Here is a 24,838-nt window from a genome sequence, read left to right on the forward strand (position 1 = left end):
AATAAAGGAATGTAGAATTCTGGTAAATCTTTATTTTGATTAATATAATTTCATTTTGACATTTACTTGGTCATTTCTAGACAAAATTTTATGTGTACTAATTGGCCGTGAAATATCAGACAATCAACCAATTAGGTGTATTATAGTTCTTTTAATTCATTTAACTAAAATAGTTCCTGCAATTAAACCGTGTCCAGTTTCTTAAATCTCAAGAAAATTATGGTTAATTGGAAACAACCATGGTTAATATAATGTATGACTTACGGACTTTCACAAATAAAATTTGTCAATTTTTGACATTCATAATCCACCCATTGAAAACTTGTGAGACTGAATAGTGCTAAACAATCTTCTTCGTGTCCAGCATAACTATTTGGTTCACCAGGATACCAGTCGGTATACGTAAGTCTTTTCTGACTTGTTTCCCAAACCCAAACGCCTTCTGTTTGTTCATCATGAGCTCCTAACCAAAAGAATTCCTAAAGTAGAAACACGTGTGTTCAATACATGTAAAAACCTAAATTCTATATGACTGGAATTCAAACAATAGTGGGAGTGAAATGTGTACTAAAACGATACCTGCATAGTTGTGAAGACGTGAATATTCTATAATAATAATTAATTTACTTCATCAAAGTGTCACATACTTACATTGTATCTACAGATATATAAAAGAAGTTTGACAATGATAAAAAAATAAATCATACACAGCTTAAATAGGTTTACAACTACATAAATTGTTAATAAAAATCTAAAATACAAATTGGGAAAAAAAGTAAAAAGTCAAAATGTTTTATATTATCTAAATTGTTAACATAAACGAAAACATAAACAAATAAACTTTAAAAACAAACGCGACACAATTGAGTATGAAGAAAAAAGAGGTTATATCAACAGTTTGCGAATAAAAAATGCATCTTTTTTTAAATAGCCTCTCAATTAAAATACAAAATGGAGAAAAAAAATCATAAAAATAAAATAAAATGTAACTTTTACTTATACGGAAGTATACAATCAAGAGTGCAAATTGGTTTCAATGCGAGGCGTCTTCTTATCATATAAAAAAATAAGTTAGAAAACTCGTATTGTTATTCAGCATACTGTATTTGAAATACAAATTGACAAACATCTGACTTTGTAAAAAAAATAATTATCCAAGTCAATAACTCTGTGACCCCAAGTCACTGTAAATGTCACAGATAATTATAACGAGTATCTTTTCTTAATTCTATTGCATATTGACAAAATGAACACATTCTTTCATCTGACGGTATTTGTTAAAAATAGTAAAACAAGCATAACACCAACAGTTATAATAGTTTGATAGTAAAATGAATACTCAAATATGTACATAAATTATCAATCAAATTATATACACCTATTTACAATATAGCAATTATATATAGTTATATATGTACTATTTTTTTTTCTGTTTGTCTTTTTCATTTTTAGCCATGGCGTTGTCAGTTTGTTTTAGATTTATGAGTTTGACTGTCCCTTTGGTATCTTTCGTCCCTCTTTTATAAAAGAGGAAATGGGATAAAACTTTTAAAATTGTATTTGAAAATGAATAATCATCAAACAAAACATCGTTCAGTTGATTTTTCAAATACCCAAAATAAAAACCCTTTCGATGCATTTATAGATAAAATAAGCAAAAAGAAAAAAAAAAGAAAAATATTTAGAAATTGTCCCGTTTTTGCAAATATCTTTTCTATATTAGACTAGTTTGTATAATTTTACTTACAAATTGTGTGATATTTCTCTGTAAAACAAATGAAATATTAAGCTAAGTAATGTTCAACGATTTACAAACTGACAAGATGGTAGCAAATATACATTGACGTGAGAACACTACTTTCTGTATACAAATAAAAACCAACAATACAACCCCCTTCCAAAAAAAACCCCAACCTTAACAAACAAAACAACAACAAACAAACCCCGACAAATGTCGATGTTTAGGGATTCATACTGACTCGATATATACTACTACTTCTATTAATAATAATAATGGTTAAACTAAATACAATATATACTGATAGTAAAAGGAAATAAATTAGATAATAATAAAAAAAAAACCACGGTACCCTCACATATTTATATTCGGTAAGCAACTAGAAGTAAGGTACACAGCATGTTTAAGTACGATTGAAAGTTAGTTACCACATGCAAACCAGCTGCTACTTTTTCGAGCTGATCGCTTTCTTGTTTGTCGTTTATTTCAGCCAGGTATCCTCCCTTAGATTTACACCAATCCTGAAAGTAGAGTTTCATATACATGGATCATATTTAGATATAGGAAGATGCGGTATGAGTGCCAATGAGACAAATCTCCTTCCAAGTAACAATTAATAAAAGTAAACCATCATGTTTGGAAAAGAAAGTTATGAAAGCCATTAACTATAATGACTAGGTTAATAAACTCAAATAAAGTAATCAATCTGCGATTTTCTATAAGTATAATCTTTGTGAACATCAAAGTAGGTTTGGTCATTTTCTTTGATGAATTAGTGAATTTGTATGACTTTTCGTGGAAAGACCTTTTGTTTTTCTTCTGATTATTCTTTTTTCTGCCGTCTGAGATGTGTTTTTGTTTTACAACATATCAAATAGATGTTTGGCCAATGATGTTGTACAGTAATGTACTCACCCGATGTGACCGAACACTTATTCTTATAGGAGTTATCTCCCCGCGTCCCCTTTTTCTTGTTATCGATATATCTCTTAAACGGTAAAAGATTTTAACAAACTGTTTTCACCAAATTGTTCGTCTACTCTTAAGAAGGATTTGGTTTATTATTTAAGATAGGGGATATGCTGGATGAATTCACACATTATAAGTCATGGAGGCCTAAAGTCTTTTGATATAGAGTCCTAGGTCCATTTGAAGAAAATTGAGGTCAAGGTTAAACGGTCAAGGTCATGTTCTCAATTTTGAATTTTTTCTTGTTATCGTTATTCAAAAGAAACTGTAACAGTCAATGATATGATGTGTTTTCCAAATAACTGTTTTCAATACACAGCTACTTTTGCATAGGTTCTATTTCTGTACTTAAAAAATGTAGTACTGGAAATCTACTTTTAATATTTAGTACTATTTTGTTACTCTAAAACTATTGTGACATTTAGGTACCTGTATTTTACAGTATTTATTTGTACTTGAATTTTAGGTACTACAGATTTTTGGTTAGTACTATCGTTACATTTTCAGCATTTTGAAAGTTTTTCTATTTCAAATCTCTTAAAGTTATGATTTTCAAACATGAAATATTGCATTATTTATGTACCAAATTATTTAGTACAAATCAAGTACTGTGAAATACAAGTACCTAAATATTACAATATTTTAAAGTAAATAAATAGTACTAAATATTTAAAGTAAATTTCAAGTACTGCATTTTTTTAGTATAGAAAAAGTACCTGTGCAAAAGCAGCTGTGTAAGGCGCAACTTCAATCCTTCCTTGATCATTATATGACAATTAAGTCTTCTGCATATACCTATTAATCTATTTTTTTTTATATCAGTTTGAAGTACCAAGTTACATCAACAAGGGACGACATTTTCTAACATTTAAAAAAAAATTTCATTCTTATTATCGAGATGGAAAAACCTTTAATTGTTCTCTGAAGAATTGGTTTTTAATTCTATCTTATATTCTTTTCAATCGTTTTCATTTTCTTTAGCCAGTGTCCCTTTTCTGTGCGATGACACATAATAGGTTGCCGGTGTTAAGGGGGTATGGGAGTCTAAAATAAAAATGATATAATTTGTTCATACTTTATCAAAAGTTAGTATCTATTGATACATGTTCAAAAATATTATAAAAATGATAGGTCACCGCGCATTTTCTCAAGCTACAGGTTGTGACAAAATGACAAATTTTGTATTGATTATACAGGAAAAAACAACATTTTGTGAATAGAAACTAAACAAAATGATAGAATTGTAAAATAAATTAGGAAAAGATTGCTTTCAAACAATGCTTTGGGAATATCAAAAGAAAAGATAGGGTCACCGTACGTTTTTTCAGGCTAAAAGACAAAATAGAAAAATTTCATGTAGAGTCCTTCAGAAAATGCACTGTTATAGAGTTACTTTCCCTTAAATTGCCAATTTGAAAATATTCAAAACAATCAAAAATAATCTATACTTGTAAAAATATTAATATTTATAAGTTATATTCTTATAAATTGGTTCTTTTAAATAAAAATTCACATTAAATATCTGCATTCCAGCATCAAATTTTGCTAACTTGATAGAAAATATGGACCTTAGTTTCTCTGTTTTTTACAATCCAAGATGGCGAAAGACACCCATACCACCTTAAAGTTGAAATTAGGCATTAAAGTAACTTTAGTAGCACCAAGTGCTCGTAGATCGATACTTTTAATCTTTTATTATTACTGTTTGTTTTCTGTGTTTATTTCCGAGGTAAAACTTTTGCTCCCTATTTTATTTGTTTGTTCTTAGGTTGTGTTGTAACATAACTAGCCTATTCTATATGGACATGGAGTCACACAGTTGCTGTTAGTTGTTGTCTGCATTATTTATTTTTTCGTTATTGTTTAGGTTAGTGTGTCTTTTATATTAATTTAGGTAAAATCTGGCCGTTGTATTTTTCTCTCTTTTGACTTTTCTCACACTTCGTGACGTCATTCCGTAACCTTTTATGGCTTACAATAGGTATTGATTTTATTCATTGTTGAAGGTCTTATTAAGGCACGTTATTGAGCACATTGTTATCATGTTGTCGAATTATGACATATTCGAACACCGAGCACTATAATATCAGAATGTATAGTAACAGTTATTAATGTGTGAAATACAATAAGACTAACGTGTCTGAAAAGTGACTGACAGTATTTGATTTAAACCAACTACAATGTCTGAACAGTATTGTCAATGATTTTAACACAAATAAAATTGACATATTTATAGATTATTGTTAACCATCGAAATAGATTTTCTCGCTAAAGTCGGTAACAGCTTTATCGCTATTTTGCCCATTACGACGTTGTGGCCTACATTGACAATGTGGCACGTGCGCCCATGGTTTCTAGCGATTTTTTTTGTATCATTGTACTATGCTGAGTAATAAATATTATCTAATGTTTGCGATATTTTCAAATTTCTTGATCGGTGTCAGAAAAATATTTCTCCTCACTAGTGAACAATCTATTCTCAGCAAGTGATTGGTCGAAATCTAATTCACTGACGATAAATTTTCTTGGTTTCTTCATAATTTTTATATTGTGACGTCATGAAAAAAGGCGACCATGCCTGATGACGTCACATAAAAAGTACACAGCTTTCTTCAAATCTTTGAAACAGAAGGATAAAATCATTAGAGAAACAGATTCCACAACTTTAACTCGTGTATTACGATATTTCTCCAATGTCGATAGTTTTAAATTTTGATTATTTTAAAAGCTCGGCAAGCCTCGTGCTTTAAATATCAAAATTTAACTGTCTCGAATGGAGAAATATCGTAACATACTTGTTGCAGTTATGGAATCTACATTTCTAATGTTATGATGTTCATAAAATAATAATGAATTATAATCCTGATACCTTTGATAACTATTCACATTACTGGGTCGATGCCACTGCTAGTGGATATTTCGTCCCCGAGGGTATCACCGGCCCAGAAGTCAGCACTTACATGTAGGTGTTGATATGAATATCAATTATATGGTAATTTTTTAATAAATTTCCTGTTTACAAAACTTTTAATTTTTCGAAAAAATAATTATTTTCGTACCCCAGGCAGGCATAGATTACCTTAGCCGTATTTGGCACAACTTTTTGGGAATTTTGGGTCCTCAATGCTCTTCAACTTTGTACTTGTTTGACTTTATAACTTTTTTGATCTGAGCGTCACTAATGAGTTTTATGTAGACGAAACGCGCGTCTGGCGTAAAAAAACTATAATCCTGGTTCCTTTGATTACTATTTATCCTTCCTTATGAAAGATTAGCTGAAAGTTGTGTTCTTCACATGTGATGTCTTCAGGCATGGTCGCCTTTTTTTATGACGTCTCAATAGGATTATTCAGAAGAAACTTAAATTTGTAGACTTAATTAGATTTTGACCAATCATTTACCAACAGATACCTCAGAAGTGATTAGAAATGTTTTTCTCACACCGATCAAAAATAAGAAAAGAGCACAAAAATTGTAGAATGGAAATAGCGACAAATGAAAAAACAATAAAACGATTATTTGTACAATTTTAACTTCTAAAGAAACATGACTTCAATATTCAACATTATTCATGAAATTGAAACAAGATTTAACTTGTTTATTTGCTTCAAACCTTTCAAATCTTTAATAAATGTATCGGTCACATTTGCTATGACAGACAACATAAATTGCCTGTTTATACACACGTAAAAACGAAACAAAATACCAAAGTGAAATGAAGACAATGTCGTCCCGTTTAAAGGATACAGTATTCCTCCGCTATAAGTAAACACTATATATAACTTGAAAACGTACATACCATAGCATCATGCCATGTCATTTTCTCGTCATTAAAGATATAACATGAGCCACCCATGTTGGTCCAGCCCTGAGGACATGCTGCATTTATACTATCTGGAATAAACAAACAATCAATTAGTCTTGTAAGAAGAAAACGTTTATCAGTTTGTCCTATTGGGATCACTATTCAGGCAGTTACGAGCGAGCGAGCGGTTCTTTACAAAACATTATGGAAATGTTTACCTATTAATCCTAATGTTAAAATCAAACCAATGGCTAAACATAGTTTTTCCATTGTATTGTATATTAAGTTATGTTATGTAACCAAACATAGATTGACTGTCGTTTATATAACAACAAATTTTATTTCTTCAGATTACTCCAAAAACAGATGAAGCATACCGTTCTAGTTAATGAAGTGTTTGGTCAAGTTTAAAAACTGGTATGGAGACCAAAGTAGATCAAGGAATGGTACCGCATAGCGATTGTTGAAAGGTTAAAGATAAACAAGAAGCTTAATTGTAAGCCTATCATGGAAGTATTATACTGTCTTTATCACATCCATCCATGATCCTCCTAATACAATTTATTGTATAATAATTTATCGATTATCTATGGTGGCCGGTTAAGGCCAATTCGCGTTTTCGCCTTTCATATTCTATAGGGCGGAAACGCGAAAATATTCAATCAGTGATCACTATCCAGTATGTATTTCTCATAAAAGAGGGTTTAAAACGAAAAAGCAAATCCATGATTATATAACTTATAGATCTAAAAAATATTTCAACGAGACTGATTTTATTCACCATTTATCTCAGTGTCCCTTTGACAGTATACTAGAAATTGATGACCCTGATGAAGCGCTACTAAGTTTTATAAATATTTTTACTGAAGTGTTAAATCATCATGCTCCTCTCATTAAAAAGCGAGTTAAGCATGTTTATCAAAATCAGTGGATAAATGATGAAATTATGGAGGGCATGAAAAAACGTGATTATTATCATAAGAAAAAAGACGCATATAACTATAAATTTTGGAGAAACAAGGTTAAATACCTCATAGAAAATTCAAAACAAAACTTTTATACTGAAGTATTAGAACAAGAAAAAGGAAATAGCAGCAAATTATGGAAGCACTTGCATAATGTAAATGGTAGTGAAAATCATCATAACCATGCAATCTTAAATAACTGTAGCAATAAACCAATTACAGACCCTAAAAGCATTGCTGATACTTTCAATAATTATTTTACAAATATTACTGAAAATGTTAATCTTAATTCAAACTCAAGCACCAGTTGTTCTGGAAAACTTGATAATTATATTTCATTTCGTGTACCAGAAAATGTCTTTTTTACCATACCACAAATAACTAGTGAATTTGTTCTCCATCAATTAATCACACTTGATGAGAAAAAAGCAACAGGTCTTGATAATATCAGTGCAAAGTTTTGAAAAATGTCATCACACCTAATTTCAGTTCCATTATGCCACATTTTTAATTTAAGCATCAGAAAATCAGTATATCCATCGTTATTCAAACTGGCTAAAGTTCTACCAGTATTTAAAAATAAAGGTTCAAAAAATGATGTTTTTAACTACAGACCTATCGCAATTTTACCATTACTATCTAAGATCCTTGAGCGACACGTAAAAACTCATTTGATGAATTTTCTAAACAAATATAATCTATTGTATGTCATGCAATCAGGCTTTCGTGCAAACCATTCCTGTCAAACTGCTATGACTTCTTTGTTAGATAAATGGTTAAAAGCCATTGATGAAGGAAATTTAGTAGGAGCAGTATTTTTAGATCTGTGTAAAGCTTTTGATCTTCTAAATCACAAACTGCTCCTTCAAAAATTACAAAAATATAAATGTTCTTATAATTCTATTCATTGGTTTACTTCGTATTTAGCTGATAGACATCAAGTCGTATCAATTTCAAATACTTTTTCAGATGTATCTACATTAAAAGCAGGTGTACCTCAAGGGTCCGTTTTAGGTCCTATATTATTCTTGATATTTATTAATGATTTGCATTTGTGTAATCCTAATCATAATCTTGATCTTTTTGCTGATGATAGCACTATTTCTGTAATTGGAAAAGACAAAATGTATATAAGTCAGACACTTAATGTTGTATTAGAAAATATTTGTCAATGGGTTGATGAAAACAAAATGTTAGTTAATGTGTCAAAAACTAAGACAATGTGTATAGGTTCAAAACAAAAACTGTCTGTGATGTGTAATGACACATTAAATGTATCCATTAATGGCCAAAAGATTAATGAAAGTCACTGTGAGAAAGTCCTAGGTATTTTTGTTGACAAAACTCTTTCTTGGTATGATCAAATTAATCATATAATCAAAAAAGTTAATTCTTCATTAGCTTTATTAAAAAGAATCAAGAAATTCTTGAATCACAATGCACGAATTCTATTTTACAATGCGTATATTCTTTCACATTTGGATTACTGTTGTTCAGTATGGGGAAACTGTAACAAGTTTTTAGTTGACAGTTTACTAAAATTGCAAAAAAGGGCAGCTAGAATTATTTTAAACGAACACGATATTCGTAAACCATCCAGTGAACTATTTAAGGAATCTGGAATTATTCCTGTTACTAAGAGAATATTTTACCACAAATCATTATTAATGTTTAAATCAAAACACCAACTGGCACCAAAATATTTATCAAGTCTTATTGTGCCTACAAGTAGTAAACAATCATACAATACTCGACTTTCATCATCGGATAATTTTATTGTCCCTAAATCAAATACAGAATTATACAAATCAAGTTTTTCTTTTAGTGGTCCAAAAGTGTGGAATTCATTGTCCAGTGAAATTAAAAAATCAAAAAGTATATCTGCATTTAAAAACTCTTACAAGTCATTTTATTTTGAAAAGTGTTAAATTTTTAAGTTAAGCCACAATGTATACCATAGGTGTTTTTGTTGTTGTTGTTGTTGTTATATTACTTTCTATACATCTATTCTTAACATGTGTGTAATAGTAGATTAATTATGTTTTATTCATATTGTTAACATTGTATGTATATTATAGAGAGCCTTATTGAAAATTGGTTTAATCCAAATAAGTTACTCTCTTTAAATAAAGCTATTATTATTATTATTATTATTATTATTATTATATCGCGAAGTCGAAAATGCGAAAACGCGAAAAAGCGAAGTCGAAAACTCGAAAACACGGAGTTGAAAAGTCGAAAACGCGAAGTCGAAAGCGCGAAATTTGTTCAGTAATTGTCAACAAAGAATGTAAAGAAATTATCTAATTTATGAAGATATTTAAAGTAAACCACAGTACTTCTGACATCAGACTCGGACTTCTCTTGAACTGAATTTTAATGTGCATATTGCTATACGTTTACTTTTCTAAATTGGTTAGAGGTATAGGGGGAGGATTGAGATCTCATAAACATGTTTAACCCCGCCGCAAATTTGCGCCTGTCACAAGTCAGGAGTCTCTGGCCTTTGTTAGTCTTGTATGCTATTTAATTTTAGTTTCTTGTGTATAATTCGGAGTTTAGTATGACGTCCATTATCACTGAACATTTTTTAAGGGGCCAGCTGAAGGACGCTTCCGGTTGCGGGAATTTCTCGCTACATTAAAGACCTATTGGTGGCCTTCGGCTGTCGTTTGCTCTATGGTCAGGTTGTTGTCGCTTTTACACATTCCCCATTTCCTTTCCCGACTTTTGTTGTAGTCTTGTCTCCAATTATATTTAAAATGTGATGTTATAATAACATGTATATCGTAAAAACGCGAAAGGTGAAATTGCGAAAATGCGTTTTTGACTTCGCGTTTTCGCGTTTTCAACTTCGCAATTTCGCGTTTTCGCCCTATAGATAATATGGAGGGCGAAAACCGCGAAAACGCGAAATGGTCTTAAGCCGCCACCATAATTAGCAGATAATTCTTTTATTAAATGTGCTATTACATATATATCAACCTCGATGACAGAACTCTTCAATCAATTACAAAACAATACACACCTTATCGTTCATTGTTGACTTCAGAACGATACTATGAACATTTACACCATCAAATTCACCAATACCTATAGTTGTATTTCTGAGTACGGACGAAGACAATTTTAGAGCACAGTCTGTGTACAGAAACATTTGACAAGTAGAAACTGAAATATTCCAATTTAGATCATATAAATCTAAAATTAGCCTTCAACAGACAAAAGGTAATGCTTTAAATGTCATTGTTTATTTTACTAACCAAAATATTTGCGGAAATGAAACTTTTGTTGAAAGAGAAATATTTTGGACCATGTTGAGCCAATTGTCCACGAGCTTACAGTTAGAAATTGAGGATTGGTGCGCTCCATTGAATACTTAGTCTTATTTAATAATTCAAGAAAATATATTATTGTCTTCCGAACGATGGCATTTCACTACAACTTTGAAAGACTTAAATCATTGGTTGAACATTGGAATTGATACATATACAATTCATGATATACCTGATTTCCATGAAGTTAAGTAAAGGATGTATATATATAGATAGATTCTGCCACTACATCGAGTTGGATACTACATTTTTCCACCTGAGACAGTTTAATTTTTAAACTTAAAACGCGAGGTTCGCCGAGAGTGGATACATATCGTATTACACAAGATTTTGTGGTGTAATCTGTTTCCCTAACGATTTTTAGACGATGTGCAAACAATCTACAGTGGAAAGAAACAATTGAGTTCCTATTTTGATGTGACAAACAGTTGTGCAAACAATCTACAGTGGAAAGAAACAATTGAGTTCCTATTTTGATGTGACAAACAGTAGAAAAAACGTACATGACTGTATCTAAACTGTATTGTTTTGTTATATATACAGTCCGCCAAAAGTTAAGCACAACCTATTTTTATTGTATCGATTTTTTTTCATTTAAAAAAATCAGTATATCCTCGAAAAATAGAAGATATTCATGTAGCAATATTGCTTAACATATACCATAAACAAACCGTGCTCTTAGCCTCTATGAAGTCGTCAGAGAAATGTTCGAACACTAACGCGACCACCTTCAAAGTTATTGTGATACTGCCTATTCTAGAGGTGGCGTGAATCAGATGTGGATACTTAAAAATTACAAAGATCTTTTAGAGTACATAAAATCTAACTCTCTTTCATCTTGTAACAGTATTAAAACATTTGACTGTTCTACTCTGAGTATTCCACATTCCAAACTAAAAGACAAATTGAAAGAGTTGGTATTGCTTTGATTCATAAAAAAGAATGACCAACGTAGATACAAGCATCTTGTCTTAGGGAGGGATACATCCTACTTTGTAAAGGATCACTCTTATTCAAACAAAAAAATCTCTGAAACTGATATTGTCAAGATGCTTGATTTCTTGATTGACAACATATTTATTACGTTCGGAGGACGTGTTTTTCAACAGACTGTCGGCATTTTAAAGGGAACAAACTGTGCCCCTCTACTTGCAGACTCGTTTCTTTATTATTATGGGGCTGACTTCATGCAGGAACTTCTTAGGAAGAAAGATAAGAAGTTAGCAATATTTTAACTCTTAATAATTCCGCTATATAGATGATGTTCTTTCACTAAATAATTCCCTTCCGGAGCACCTGAGATCACCCCTAGTATTTGGTGGGGTTCGTGTTGTTTATTCTTTAGTTTTCTATGTTGTGTCATGCGTACTATTGTTTGTCTGTTTGTCTTTTTCATTTTTAGCCATGGCGTTGTCAGTTTATTTTAGATTTATGAGTTTGACTGTCCCTTTGGTATCTTTCGTCCCTCTTTTATAGGCAATTATTAACACCAAACATAAATATTTGTTTTGCAATAGTTAAAAAAATATTGCGATGTATATTTAGGTGGTGCATAACTTTTGGCGGACTGTATATTAACACTACATTTTATTTAAACTATATACACTTTGTATTAGTGGTTTAATTACATACTACCATAGTATGATTAAATCTAGCACCTACGTTCATTTAATTTCAAAAATTCAAGAGATCACTACGAACGAAGTGCGAATCGGACATATTATTGATTTATTTAACAGATAACCTGCGGTGACGAGTTCTTTTATTCTGCTTCCCATATTTAGCGTCGTTGATAAGCGAAGTGTAATATTCATTCCTATTCAAATACTATCAGATAAAAATAAAAACAAAACTTGTAAATGAACGACACAGACACCTAAATATTATAAGAGCTATTGTAGTCTCGTAGATTCTCGATTTGCACTCTGTGCACAATGTGAGGTCTAGGTTGTTAATCAAATTCTCGATGTGCACAGTGTGAGGTATAGGTTGTTAATCAAATTCATGATTATCTATTTTTGTCCAAGGAACAATATGTGGCTTCCACATCGACACCTTGTAAAAACATTTACTTCAGATGAGCAGTTATCTTTCATTTCTTTTCATTACTATTAACCAATCAATTTACTTATGGTCCTTGTATTGCGGCATGATCTATCAAACATCAGTAGCATCATTAAATAAATGATGCTACTGATGTTTGATAGATCATGCCGCAATACAAGGACCATAAGTAAATTGATCGGTTAATAGTAATGAAAAGAAATGAAAGATAACTGTTCCTCTGAAGTAAATGTTTTTAAATTGCAGCTGAAAATGATGTTAGGACGAATAACAGCAATACAAGAGGTCGATTTTGATATCCATACAGGCGAGGTCTGAATAAATCTTCTGAAAAAAAGAATTACCTAAAGGCAATAAAAACGGGAATTACAACGATCAGTATCAACCAAATTGGTGCTAAAGGAAACAACTCAAATGATAAGAAACATGGTATTGGTTATTATAATTAATTTGAAAGGGATTGTTTTCTCTCAACAACTTAATGAGTGAAAAGTTATTTTATTGAAGGTGACTTTAATTATATGTTATTTTTGTGCAATTGTCACTTTTTCTTTCAATGGTGGTATTTTTTCACATAAAGAAAATTATTGTTGGAATTGGTTTTTTTCCAGTTCTTGAAGTATTGTTTACTTGTAAGAATCAGTCATGCTACCTCCAGCTGTCCAATATTTTTAAGAAAGAAGAGGACTCTTCTTAAAAATATTGGAAGTTAAAGGTAACATTATGGTTTCTCACGGGTAAATGATGGTACAGGTACAATACAACAATAGAACGACGTCAATCTAATTAAAATATTGATCTCTGATTACGTAAAAAAATAAATTATTGAATATATAGAGATTTCGAAATGGTTGTCTGACACCTGAACTTGGTTAATAAAAGGTGCATATCTTAACCTAATTTTAGCTTATTGATAAGAAACTAGTGAAGTTATGATAAAGAACCAGGAGTATCTGTAAACGTAGACGTACACAGCAATGTTTACCTCTATATGGTTTCTGGTAACATTGTTGTTTCTTGGTAAGGTTTTATTTTGTTCAGTCATATATTTTTGTTTTTAAGAATACAATGCAAACTGCGTTATATTTTTCAACCGCAAACCTTACACAACTGAACATAATTTCTTATCTAACAAATTCGAACGATTTGTTCTATCAAGTTGGACATTTGTATTTAAGAATAATTTAACATATAATTGTTAGATGAATATTAGTATTGCTTTAGAAGGGAGTTGTTGTTGGAATCTAAATTAAGTCTTTAGCTTGGGGATTAAATTAAAATTCATATTTTTTTTAAATTAATTTGTCAAAATGTAGTTTATATCATTCTTTTTTTCAAAGATAATAAAAAATATGGTTCCAGGTTTGTTTTTTTTCACGCTGCAGGTTGTGCAAAATTGTAATATTTTGTGTAGACAATGCAAGGAAAGTTAACCCTAATTTTGTCTCATAAAACTTAAAAGTACGCCATAGAATTTTAAGATAAAATATGAGAAGATAGATCTAATACTATGTTTTCTAAAAAGAAAAAGAAAATGGGGTCACGGAACTTGTTTTTTTGCTACATAATACAATAGGTTTTTTCCTTACACAATCTATTGTAAAAGTTACTCTAACTTAATTATCTCCCCCTACATTTGAGTTGTCTATCCTTATGTAGTTTAGTTAAATGACACTAACTCAAACAGAAATATTATGTTTTTCAGAGAAAAACATCCGCAAATATGATAAAACATGTCATTTTCTGTATCAAATTAAAAAGTTTAACATATGAATCACCTTCTACTCTCGAAATTTGCACATTGCATAAAAGATCTAGACCGATTGTTATCTGGTATTTTTTACAACTCCAATATGTTGGAAGTCAACCGACTACCAGCCAGTTAAGGTCGTTAAAAACTTCCATATATGTATAGCTACCTTAAGTGAAGTGTACTTACTATTACTACATATAAATAATAGCCGCGGTGTAACTTATCTGTTCTGTGCCGTGGTGGCGTAAAGCAAATATCAATCAATCACACCATATGAATGATTGATAATCATGCTTATTTGCAGGCAAAGAAACTAAATAACTCTTTAATCAAAACACCAGGTCAATTTTAAGATTCCTACATCCAGTTCATGGCCTTTGTTTTGATTTGTCAGTGTATTTTTTTTTAATGGACCAGTTTCAAAGCTAGTTAGCAAAAAGTAATTCTCTAATTTTTCTTTTAAAAACTGTTATAATCTAGTTAAAGATAAGGCAATATTATAAATAACTCTCAACGATCTAGACAATTTTATTTGATAATTCATATAAAAAAGAGGGACGAAAGAAACCTATGAGATATTCAATCTCTGAAGAAAGACTGTGAGAGGTCTGCCTTAAACACATAATTCTAAAATTGCATATTCCTTTTTTTTCAGGCACGTATGGGATATCACCTCCAATTACTGAAGAAGAATTGCGGTATTGTTATATCTTAATTCATTATCAAGGCAGTCGTTAAATCTGGTGCACATTCTGAATTAAAAAGATGTCTTATTGAATCAAATATTTATCACAAATCCTTATCTTTATAATATATTGTATTATCTCTCTTTTTTATCAACTTCAAAAAATCATGTAAACTTATTGAGTCATTTTAAGTTTTCAACGTTCTTCAACTTTGTACTTGGCCTTTTGAACCGTTTTTTGATTCGAGTGTTACTAATGAGTCTTTTGAAGACAAAATGAGTGGCTGACGTACACAATTTTATTCATGTTACAGTTTGTATCTATGATGAGTTTATTGATACCATAAATGTTTGCTGATTAAAATGATAAACGAAAAAGAAGTCGCACTATATAAATGAACAAGATAATTGCGAATCTGAAACCAACCCACTAAATTCAAATTCTTTATTAACTTTGAGCCTTACGGCTCATCAGTGTAATCCAGTACTTGTACCGGATATACATATAGCATATTACAAACACTATAAACAATATGCATAATAAACAATAGGTGACGTCAGAAGTTTCATCAATACAAAATATCTTTTATTACAATAAACTGTTTCTTAATTTAAAAGAGAAATGTATATACTTTCCCAAGTTACAAATCTGTGATGTGTGTTCACCTGATAATAATTCTATTAATTTAAAAGTTGATGGCCTAGACCAGTTATATTTTTTTTTATATATTTATATATATTTTTTTCGCAAATCAGTACTATATCTTCTACATTGAAGAATAAAATGAAATTCATCTCCACTAATAGAGAACATATATAATATATAAAACTTAAACGAAATTGAAAAACAATACAATCTTATCCAAAGTAACTAATGTAACAATATTATAATTGAGATGTGGAAACTTTAGAAAAAACTAGAACACACCCGTGATATCGGGGGTCCGTGACTGAATTAAAGTATACAACTATGCGCAAGCCTTATTTTAGTATTAGTATTGTCATCTGATAAAATCATGCCGATTATAAGATACACAGTTTTATCTGCTTTCAAATCTTTCTGTTTGAACCCGTCGAACTGGAACTTATCAATTTTTGGTAATATTAATTATTTGGAAAACAAAAGGTCCTGGAATGGAGTATTTTTTAATCATCAGCATTGTCCTATATTAGTTATAAATAAAGTTGAATTCTTTGATTCACTGTTTTACGTCATGCCCGCTAACAAATTGAAAACTGTACCTATACGCCTTATTTTTAGTCCAGATTTACAATAGGTAACAATTTGACAATTTAGTAGTGTCAATCCTGTGATAATGACCCGTGTATATAGCATATTTATTCTGAATACACCGTTTGTTGGTGCGCCTGTCAGATGCGGAACGTACAGATAAGGTAATAGGTAACAGGTGAATATACTATTGGTATCGGTATCGGACTCGACCCGGAACTTCTTAATTATTGGCAATATTAATTACGTGGAAAACAAAAGGGCCTGGAGTGGTGTAATTTTTAATCTACACCTTTGTACTATATTAGTTCTATATAAAGTTGAATTCTTTGATTCGTCGTTTTTACGTGATGACGGCTGACAAATTTGACCTCGTAATTTTAGTATTATAGATGTATTCGGTAATCAACTACAAAAGTATGCAGTAGTATTACTGACGAGGGGTTAAGTATGTCACTTTTGTCTTCTATGTTAATTTTTTTATGATGCATCATGAATATTGATAAACCATAGTATTTACTATAGTATTAACGTATTGGCACCACCATTGGGCGCTATTGTGTAAAAAGAATAAACAACCAGATAAAAGGAGATGTGGAGCAAAGGTAAAGGAAACAGCAAACTGACGACACCACTTGAATACATTCAGAATTCAATATTCTACATGTATCTGTACCAATATACTTGTATATTTATAAACCTCTCCCCTGAGTTCAAATAAGATATTAATCTTAACAGACCGATACTATTCCATAAAAAAAAACCTACGAAAATACTCAATGTATACCATGCACTGACCAGGTTTTTGAATTGGACAGAAACACACGTTTGATTTAGAAAGATGACCTTATATATAGTTATTCAAATGCACTTGGTGATGTTTTCACCCTATTGTTTCATTGGCTAATATACCACATCGGCTTATTTATAACATAAGATAGAGTTAAAACTCGTTGATTAACTGGTTACTGTTTTGTTTTTAAACTTACAGTGGCAAATATTTCATGCTTATTCAGGACAAGAACAAATTACATAGACGGTCTACCAGCATGAAGGGTATGAAACTTAGGCTGCAACCGGAAAAAAGGGTATTTTGTATTGGGGGTAGACATTTTGCTTGACAACAAGCAACTTGAAAATCACCATTTCGACCGGATAAGGATGATTTTGTTCTATTTACCCTAACCGAGTGCGATATGTCTTTACTCCATTCTATGGCGTGTTGGTATCGTACGATGAAAAAATCACCCAGAAAGATAAATTATTTTATTTCAACACACCATGATTGCCGTAATGCGTTACCATACATAAAAATGGATAGTTTTGCCTATCACAAATATGCATATAGGATATAATTGATATTAACGCAATACACTGTAAAACTATTAAGCATTATATTTCTTTATTTCAAAATTCAACTTTATTTCATTTTCAGTGAAATTTTTGATGATGGGAGGGTAGAACTGAAGCCCTACGTGCCCCCAAAGTCGTTATTCTTACATGGATCTCGTGCCGGTTTTAAACACCTATATGTGGACAGTAGTGGGCGAACCCATTCTTCTCATATTAGCTCACCGAGTATCACTATTGCTGCAACTCAAGCTGTCGGATCTTTAGCATTCCATAAGGTAACAAAAATATACATTACAAAATTTTCAAAAGACAGAATTTCAAAGATCATACAGAATTTTTAAAACCTTTTTTTAAAACGAAAATATCATCAAAGTTCTGATTTGTAAACTGAAGAGACAAAATAAGTGCTCTTAAAGCATTCTGGATTGAAGACTCAGTATTGGTTGTAATAAATTATATTCTTACATTTGTTAAATAAATGAACCTTTTCCTTATTTGTTTTCTCAGAAAGTCATTTCTATTGATTTTTTAAATTTATAGTTGATTACACAAGAGAACTTTTGGGAAGCTATGGAATTATATTACTCATGCAAAGAGAGTCACGAATATTTTGAATTTTTGTTAATGTCATATCTAAAATGTAAAATATTTTAATGCACTATAAAGTGTGTTCATGTTTCAATAACAGATATTAAATTGATACTGCAGTCCTACTGTTTACGGTATAAGTATTACATATAAATACACTTTAAGGACAATTTACTTTTCTTGTACAAAATTAGTGTCTGTATGGTTATTTTCAAAGTTGACGTGTACTTGATATAAGAATTTTTAATGGCTTGCAAAATTAAAGGGTCGTATTTTGCAATTCAATCTTTCTCCACGGAAAATTAAAAACGGAGAGACCCTTCCCAAATGGCAAAAGCTAAAGCTCAAATACCCCAGAATGGAAAATAACTGTCATATTCCTGATTTGGTACAGGCATTTACTTATGTCGAAAACAAGTGCGGGTCTAGCCATTTTTATAAGGGGGTTATAACACAGGTAATAAAGGTGGGGGAGGTTAAACAATATGGAGTTATTATGTTTTCAATAAGATAAAAAAAAATATTACCCAATTTTGTTGACAAGAATTCCATCCTAGACACTTTCATTTGAGTACTTATTTTCCGTTAAGATGTTGTGATATAAAATATGTTTTCTCCTTGAAATTGTCTCCTTTAATTCGGTATAAAAAATCGTTATTATTTAATCCCAGTTAATATTTTTCCCTTCACTGATTACAAGTGAACTGAATTTATAAATGAGTATCATACATACACAATGAAATATAACGGATCATCACAGTTAGCACCCATTAGTTCATCGCGATAAATGTTTTTTAAGGATACACAAATATGAGTAATTTTATAAATAACTTTACAATAAAAATGAATAGGAATATCAAACAGTTGAAATGCAACTGAAAACAATATAAAGTTGGTTCTTCATAACAAATATAATTGTAAAACATAAAATGTTAGAATACCGCCACCCAATGTAATTTATAAAGCAATAAAGTGAATATGTTTTTTATTTAAACTATTGTACTCATACCTAATGAAGGTAAACTGAAGGTATGAGTACCTAACCATGCCAGACAATGGTAAACGTAGACAGAGACGTGTTCAATCTAATAGACTGTGACAATCGCAGCCCTTGAGGACATGAACCAATGTACTGCTACAACCATTTGAAATGTTTCGTATAACACCCGGATAGGTTAATCCGGGTAAATTGTACAGAAATTTCACTGGGACGGTAGAGGGAAGTGTAAGATGAGTGAGCGGACGAGTGTCAGATGAGTGAGCGGTGAGCGGACGAGTGTCAGATGAGTGAGCGGACGAGTGTCAGATGAGTGAGTGATCAGTGACAGATGAGTATGAGACAAGTGAGTGATCAGTGACAGATGAGTATGAGACGACTGTGAGACGAGTAAGAGGAGAGGAGAGTGCGAGACCAGTGAAAGGAAAGGAGAGGAGTGTGAGACGAGTGAGAGTAGAATACTAAGACGAGTGAGAGGAGATTGAGACGAGAGAAATGAAATGAGACGAGTGAGAGGAGATAAGTAAGAGAAAAGTGAGAGCAGATTGAGGAAGTGAGACGAGTATGAAGAGAGTGTGATAATAGTGAGGAAGTGAGAAGAGTATTGAGACGAGTGTGAGATTAGTAAGTAAGTGAGTGATAATATAGTCTAAGATGCTTGGTTTTTATAATTATTTGATATTGGATTGACCTAGCTGTCAGTAATTGCGAGTAATCTTATATCTGTACTTGGTTTCATTTTGTTGTGGTGATGTATTAGTACCCTGCCAGAGTGCCACGCGTTTTTTTATAGATGTTTTCTGCTTTTTATTGATCTGTTGAGTTAAATCCTTTTTAACTGGTAATTATGGTTTGTTTTCATGTTGTACTGTTACACTTATGTCTAATGTCCAAGGTTAGGTTACTGTTCGCTAGCCTGAGTACAAGCTAACGATTGCTGTCTTTTCTTTTTTTATGTTGACCTTCTTGGATTGTATCACGGAAAAATTAGAAACGCATTCGTGTAAAATCTATTAATTGAATTGTTTATTTGACAAGTGAAGATCAGTGTAGATATAATGTTTGAATGTTTGATAGTGTTTTCTGACATAACAGAGTATATATTTTTCTCCCATAGGGTTCTATGTTGAACTGTGTTGCACAGTGACATTAAACCTGTACCAAATACTAACTATAGCAGTGTCTTTTATTTAATATTTAATTTTAATATTCAAGATTGTCATGGAGAAAATGCTAATTCAAATCAGTGCGAACCGATCATAGAATGTTTTTAGTTAGACATTGCTTTTTATATCAAATCCACATATTGTCCAATTTGCTTCGTGTATATAAATATGCACGTTTCTGTAATTAAATTTTGTGCATGCGCAACGTTCCATTGTGGATTTTCTTTTCAACATCTTAACTTTGGAAAAGCTTCTTTTTGAATATATATATATCATTTTTTAAAATGATCCGTTAATGGAACACAGCTAGCTGAGTGAGCCACAACCTTGGAGAGATTTCATTAAAGAAGCAGAAGATCGCAATAGGTTTTATTTATTATAGTTATGATATTTAGAAAAAATACAAATATCATAACTATTATAAATTAAATGATACTAATGTATTACCGAACTGGAAAGAAACCTATTGTGACTGATATTTAAGACATTTCTATCATTATTTGAAACATGTTTTTAATATAAATACGCTAGATATCTTAGTCGATTCTGAAATTGAGGGGTGTAAAGTGTGCGAATCGTCTGCATCGACGTACAATGTATCGATCATAGGAAAATTTAGAAAAAATGATTCCAAAACTTGAGATAAAAAAACTATTGTGACTGATATTTAAAACCTTTCCATGATTAATTAAAGCATGTTTTTAATATAATTTTTAATATAAATACTCTGATGGAGAGCTTAGTAGATTCTTAAATTGAAGGTTGTAATGAACGAATCGTCTGTATCACAGGTTAAAGAAAATTTCGAAAATTTGACCTAGTACATGTACATGGTCGAACAAATATTTCTTTTCTCTATATATAGTGTTGATCATTATAGATAATAATAAAAAGGACTTCAAAATAACATCACCCCACCCCTGATTCTTTCGCATAAAATGAAAACAGTTTGATATGATCAATTATCAAACACAGATATACGGTAGATAGGTTTCGATATGACATAATTCAAGTTCGAGTTGTTTCTCTTTTCTGCCATCTAATGCGACACTTACATAAAATACAGTAAAATAACAGTAAACATAAATTTCCAATTATAGGCAGCCACAATAATTGGACTAATGACACGTCACATGCCAAGTTCAGTTTTTACCAGTGTTGCATCCAAAGGACATGGCGTTGGTGTATTTACTGACCCTGAAAAAATTACGGTGTTTCCTGAATTTAATTATCTTAAGTCTCCCTCTGGATGTAGTAAGTTTGTGTTTATCATGGGTATACTATTTTACGATTTTCTGTTACATATTGATGAAATAATGTGGGAGCCAATAATGATAGCATGTCCAACTTATGTCTCATTATTCATACAACTGGAGATTTATAATACATGTAGCATGTCACTGAAACAAAAATGAAAGCATTATAATTATGTTTATATTGACAGTAATTTATTTAATTCAAATGCCGATTTAATTTGAACAATATGTTTTGAAATAGGCATTAATTTATATCATTTAGGCTTAGTTTTATAATTCGAATAGCATCAACGTTGAGTAACCTTCTACTGTTTATCCTGTACTGGGGAAATTGACATGAACTCTTTAAGGAAAACAAAGGGCAGATCTGAGGATATATTTGTCGGGCATGCAACATTAATGCCGCGAAATGAGACCCAATCCTTTATTCAATTGTAGGCGGTGTCAACATTTAGGTTCAACCTGTATTTATTTTGAGCGTCTTATATTTGATTACACTAAATAAACTCACCATATATACCAGATTGAAATTTTGTTTTTGTGCCAGTCGCGCGTTTTGTCTACAAAAGACTAACCAGTGGCGCTCGAATAAAAAAAGGCCAAAGAAAGTAAGAAGTTGTAGAGTATTAGGACTGAAAATTCCTGACATAAGGAAAAAAGGTTTTGCCAAATACAGCTTAAGTAATCTATAATTCCTAAGGTAGAAAAGCAATAGTATTTCAATTTTTTTTAAAAGTATTTATAGAATTGATAGTTTTTCTTATGCTCTTTTTGTCTTATCCTCTTTTATATTGTGTTGGTCACTTGGTGTGATAACTCCGTAAAGTGATACATTATTTTTTTCATTCTTAAATCGATTAGTTTGTCATTTTTCGGTATCAAATTTTGTTCTTGTTATTTTTTAGCTTTGTTTGTATATTTTCCAGATATTTGCAAATTCCTTGTTTAAAAAATGCATGCTGTCTGATAAGTACATTTGTTTATCTCTACCAACTGCCATATTGTATTTTTAACTATTTATTAAAAAACAATCTTCGTTTTCATATTGAAGGTGGCTCATGTTCTGGTTCTGTATGTTCAAAGTCGTGTTACAGTGACGGAAGAAAGTACGAAGATATGCACGGTCTTACAAACAGTATATCGGGCATTGTTGACGATAACATTTTGTGTAATTCACACGACCCACATCATGGTCTAGAGAATATTTTGGTACACGAATTTGCACATCAAGTTTATAACTACATGCCATCCAGTGATAGACACCAGGTAAGACTGTGGATTATATGTTTCAGTATATAATATATATCCTATTTAAAAAAAGAGACGGTGCATTAGTAATGCAAGGCTGGTAACATCATACTAGATTGGTTTAGGCTATAGCTACATGCAGTTTACTTACAAAACAACTGAATTCTCTCACAAAAGTTATCAGTTAACACTGGCGTCTGGGAAAACAGTAATAACTCCACTTTGTTCCTTTGATTTTCTGTAAGCATTCATGAATGTTTATTGAATACAGCTAGTAAAAAAAACTTTAAGATTTAATTGAAAGGAAATCTCGTGCATACTAAATCATTATTGAAAAATCTCTTCCATTTATTTAAGCATTACAAGCTTAGTGAAATAAGGTATTGATCGTTTGAGCCTCGTTATGGAGATCTTTATAGGGCAACTTTTCCAGAACACACATATATATAGGAAGATGTGGTATGAGTGCCTATGAGACAACTCTCCATCCAAGTAACAATCTATTAAAGTAAACCATTATAGGTCAAGGTAAATACTAGTCTTATATATCAAACTTACTCGTGAAATACAATTTTGCTTGAATAATCTTCAGAAGGTACATGTTAGTACAAATTGACGTTAAAAAAAAAAAGTTTACAAAACCAAAAATGTGTCAAAACTTGATGGCTGAGAAACAGAGAAGATAACAAAAAACCCAGCGAGTTCGACCAAGTGGAAGTAAAACACGTGTTTTAGGAATAACCTGTATCTTTTATGTTCATAACCAATGTTTTAAAAGAAGAAATATGATATGATTCAAGGTTAATACTACTAATATTTCTGTAGGTTACATATATCTATAACAAAGACAAGCAACATCATACATGGCATGACAATACTTATGCTACCTCAAATGCAAGAGAGTTTTGGGCGGAAGCTTCTGCAAGTTTCTTCCGTGTAGTCATACGACCAAGAACGACTAGTGCAACTGGTGGATTGAATATGTAAATTCTTACTTTAATTCTTAAATATGATCTTGTTTTTATGTGTACATATGACTTAACCTCATCTTTAAAGAACGTTTCACATTTATTTCTATAACGAATTTTACACTGTAGCGCTGAATGGATTATTAACATACGTTCCTGACTTATGTATACCAACTTCTCTCTTGGTACCGTTAATGCTTTACTTTGAAAACGAATGGATATATAACATAAAGTGCTAACCCGGATAACTTAAAGATGTGACATAATCAACTAATATTATGGCTCTTCTGTATCTTTCAATTCCTGGTGTGGCTTTTTATAAAAGGCTTTGATATTTGGGAAAATTGTATCTGGATAAAACAGTTCAAATTATTAATAGCTGTAAGGTTAAGCTCATGTCATGGTAAAAATCAAATTTATATATATATATGTATATGTTTTCGTTGACGTGTCAGTGAAAAATCAGAATTATGTTTTTTGACATATTATTATTCAAAAATTATTTCTAATATAATTGACAATTTTCTAAAAAAAAGTTTTTTTCTGTTTTAGCTGTGACCTTACCCATGTATGTAGGACCGAGCAGGAAAATAGGGAATGGATTAAAAAGCACGACCCATCTTTATACAACTTATTAGCAAAGATTTACACAAATAATAGACCTTCAGTTCTCAGTGGATTAAAAGTGTGTCAATAAAAATTGAAAGGATCAGTTAA

At 31.2% G+C, this 24,838-nt stretch overlaps 2 protein-coding genes across 2 annotated transcripts; one reads left to right on the top strand and one right to left on the bottom strand.

Annotated features, from left to right (window-relative positions):
• Positions 1 to 230: 230 nt before the first annotated feature.
• Positions 231 to 6,782, bottom strand: LOC134705830 (perlucin-like). The gene is made up of 5 exons (XM_063564546.1): positions 6,731 to 6,782; positions 6,507 to 6,601; positions 2,167 to 2,259; positions 1,748 to 1,765; positions 231 to 479 (listed from the first exon to the last, which is right to left on the bottom strand). Exons 1-5 carry the CDS (start codon positions 6,780 to 6,782, stop codon positions 261 to 263), a joined length of 477 nt encoding a protein of 158 aa, XP_063420616.1. The 3' UTR covers positions 231 to 260.
• A 7,007-nt stretch (positions 6,783 to 13,789) lies between these two features.
• Positions 13,790 to 24,838, top strand: LOC134705204 (uncharacterized). The gene is made up of 7 exons (XM_063563967.1): positions 13,790 to 13,896; positions 15,285 to 15,327; positions 17,981 to 18,173; positions 21,750 to 21,903; positions 22,957 to 23,171; positions 23,979 to 24,136; positions 24,674 to 24,838. The coding sequence occupies exons 1-7, from the start codon at positions 13,854 to 13,856 to the stop codon at positions 24,816 to 24,818; spliced, it is 951 nt and encodes a 316-aa protein (XP_063420037.1). The 5' UTR covers positions 13,790 to 13,853; the 3' UTR covers positions 24,819 to 24,838.

The sequence above is a fragment of the Mytilus trossulus genome, chromosome 2 (assembly GCF_036588685.1).
Source record: "Mytilus trossulus isolate FHL-02 chromosome 2, PNRI_Mtr1.1.1.hap1, whole genome shotgun sequence".
Classification (NCBI taxonomy): domain Eukaryota; kingdom Metazoa; phylum Mollusca; class Bivalvia; order Mytilida; family Mytilidae; genus Mytilus; species Mytilus trossulus.

Excerpts from the sequence above, each read along its gene's own strand:
- LOC134705830 (XM_063564546.1), bottom strand. The coding sequence starts at position 6,782 with ATGGAAAAACTATGTTTAGCCATTGGTTTGATTTTAACATTAGGATTA. Across the intron at positions 6,602-6,730 it reads TTTAACATTAGGATTAATAG|ATAGTATAAATGCAGCATGT; the intron begins GTAAACATTTCC and ends TGTTTATTCCAG. Across the intron at positions 2,260-6,506 it reads TGACATGGCATGATGCTATG|GATTGGTGTAAATCTAAGGG; the intron begins GTATGTACGTTT and ends CTCTACTTTCAG.
- LOC134705204 (XM_063563967.1), top strand. The coding sequence starts at position 13,854 with ATGTTTACCTCTATATGGTTTCTGGTAACATTGTTGTTTCTTG. Across the intron at positions 15,328-17,980 it reads ATTACTGAAGAAGAATTGCG|TGAAATTTTTGATGATGGGA; the intron begins GTATTGTTATAT and ends TTTCATTTTCAG. Across the intron at positions 23,172-23,978 it reads CATCCAGTGATAGACACCAG|GTTACATATATCTATAACAA; the intron begins GTAAGACTGTGG and ends ATATTTCTGTAG.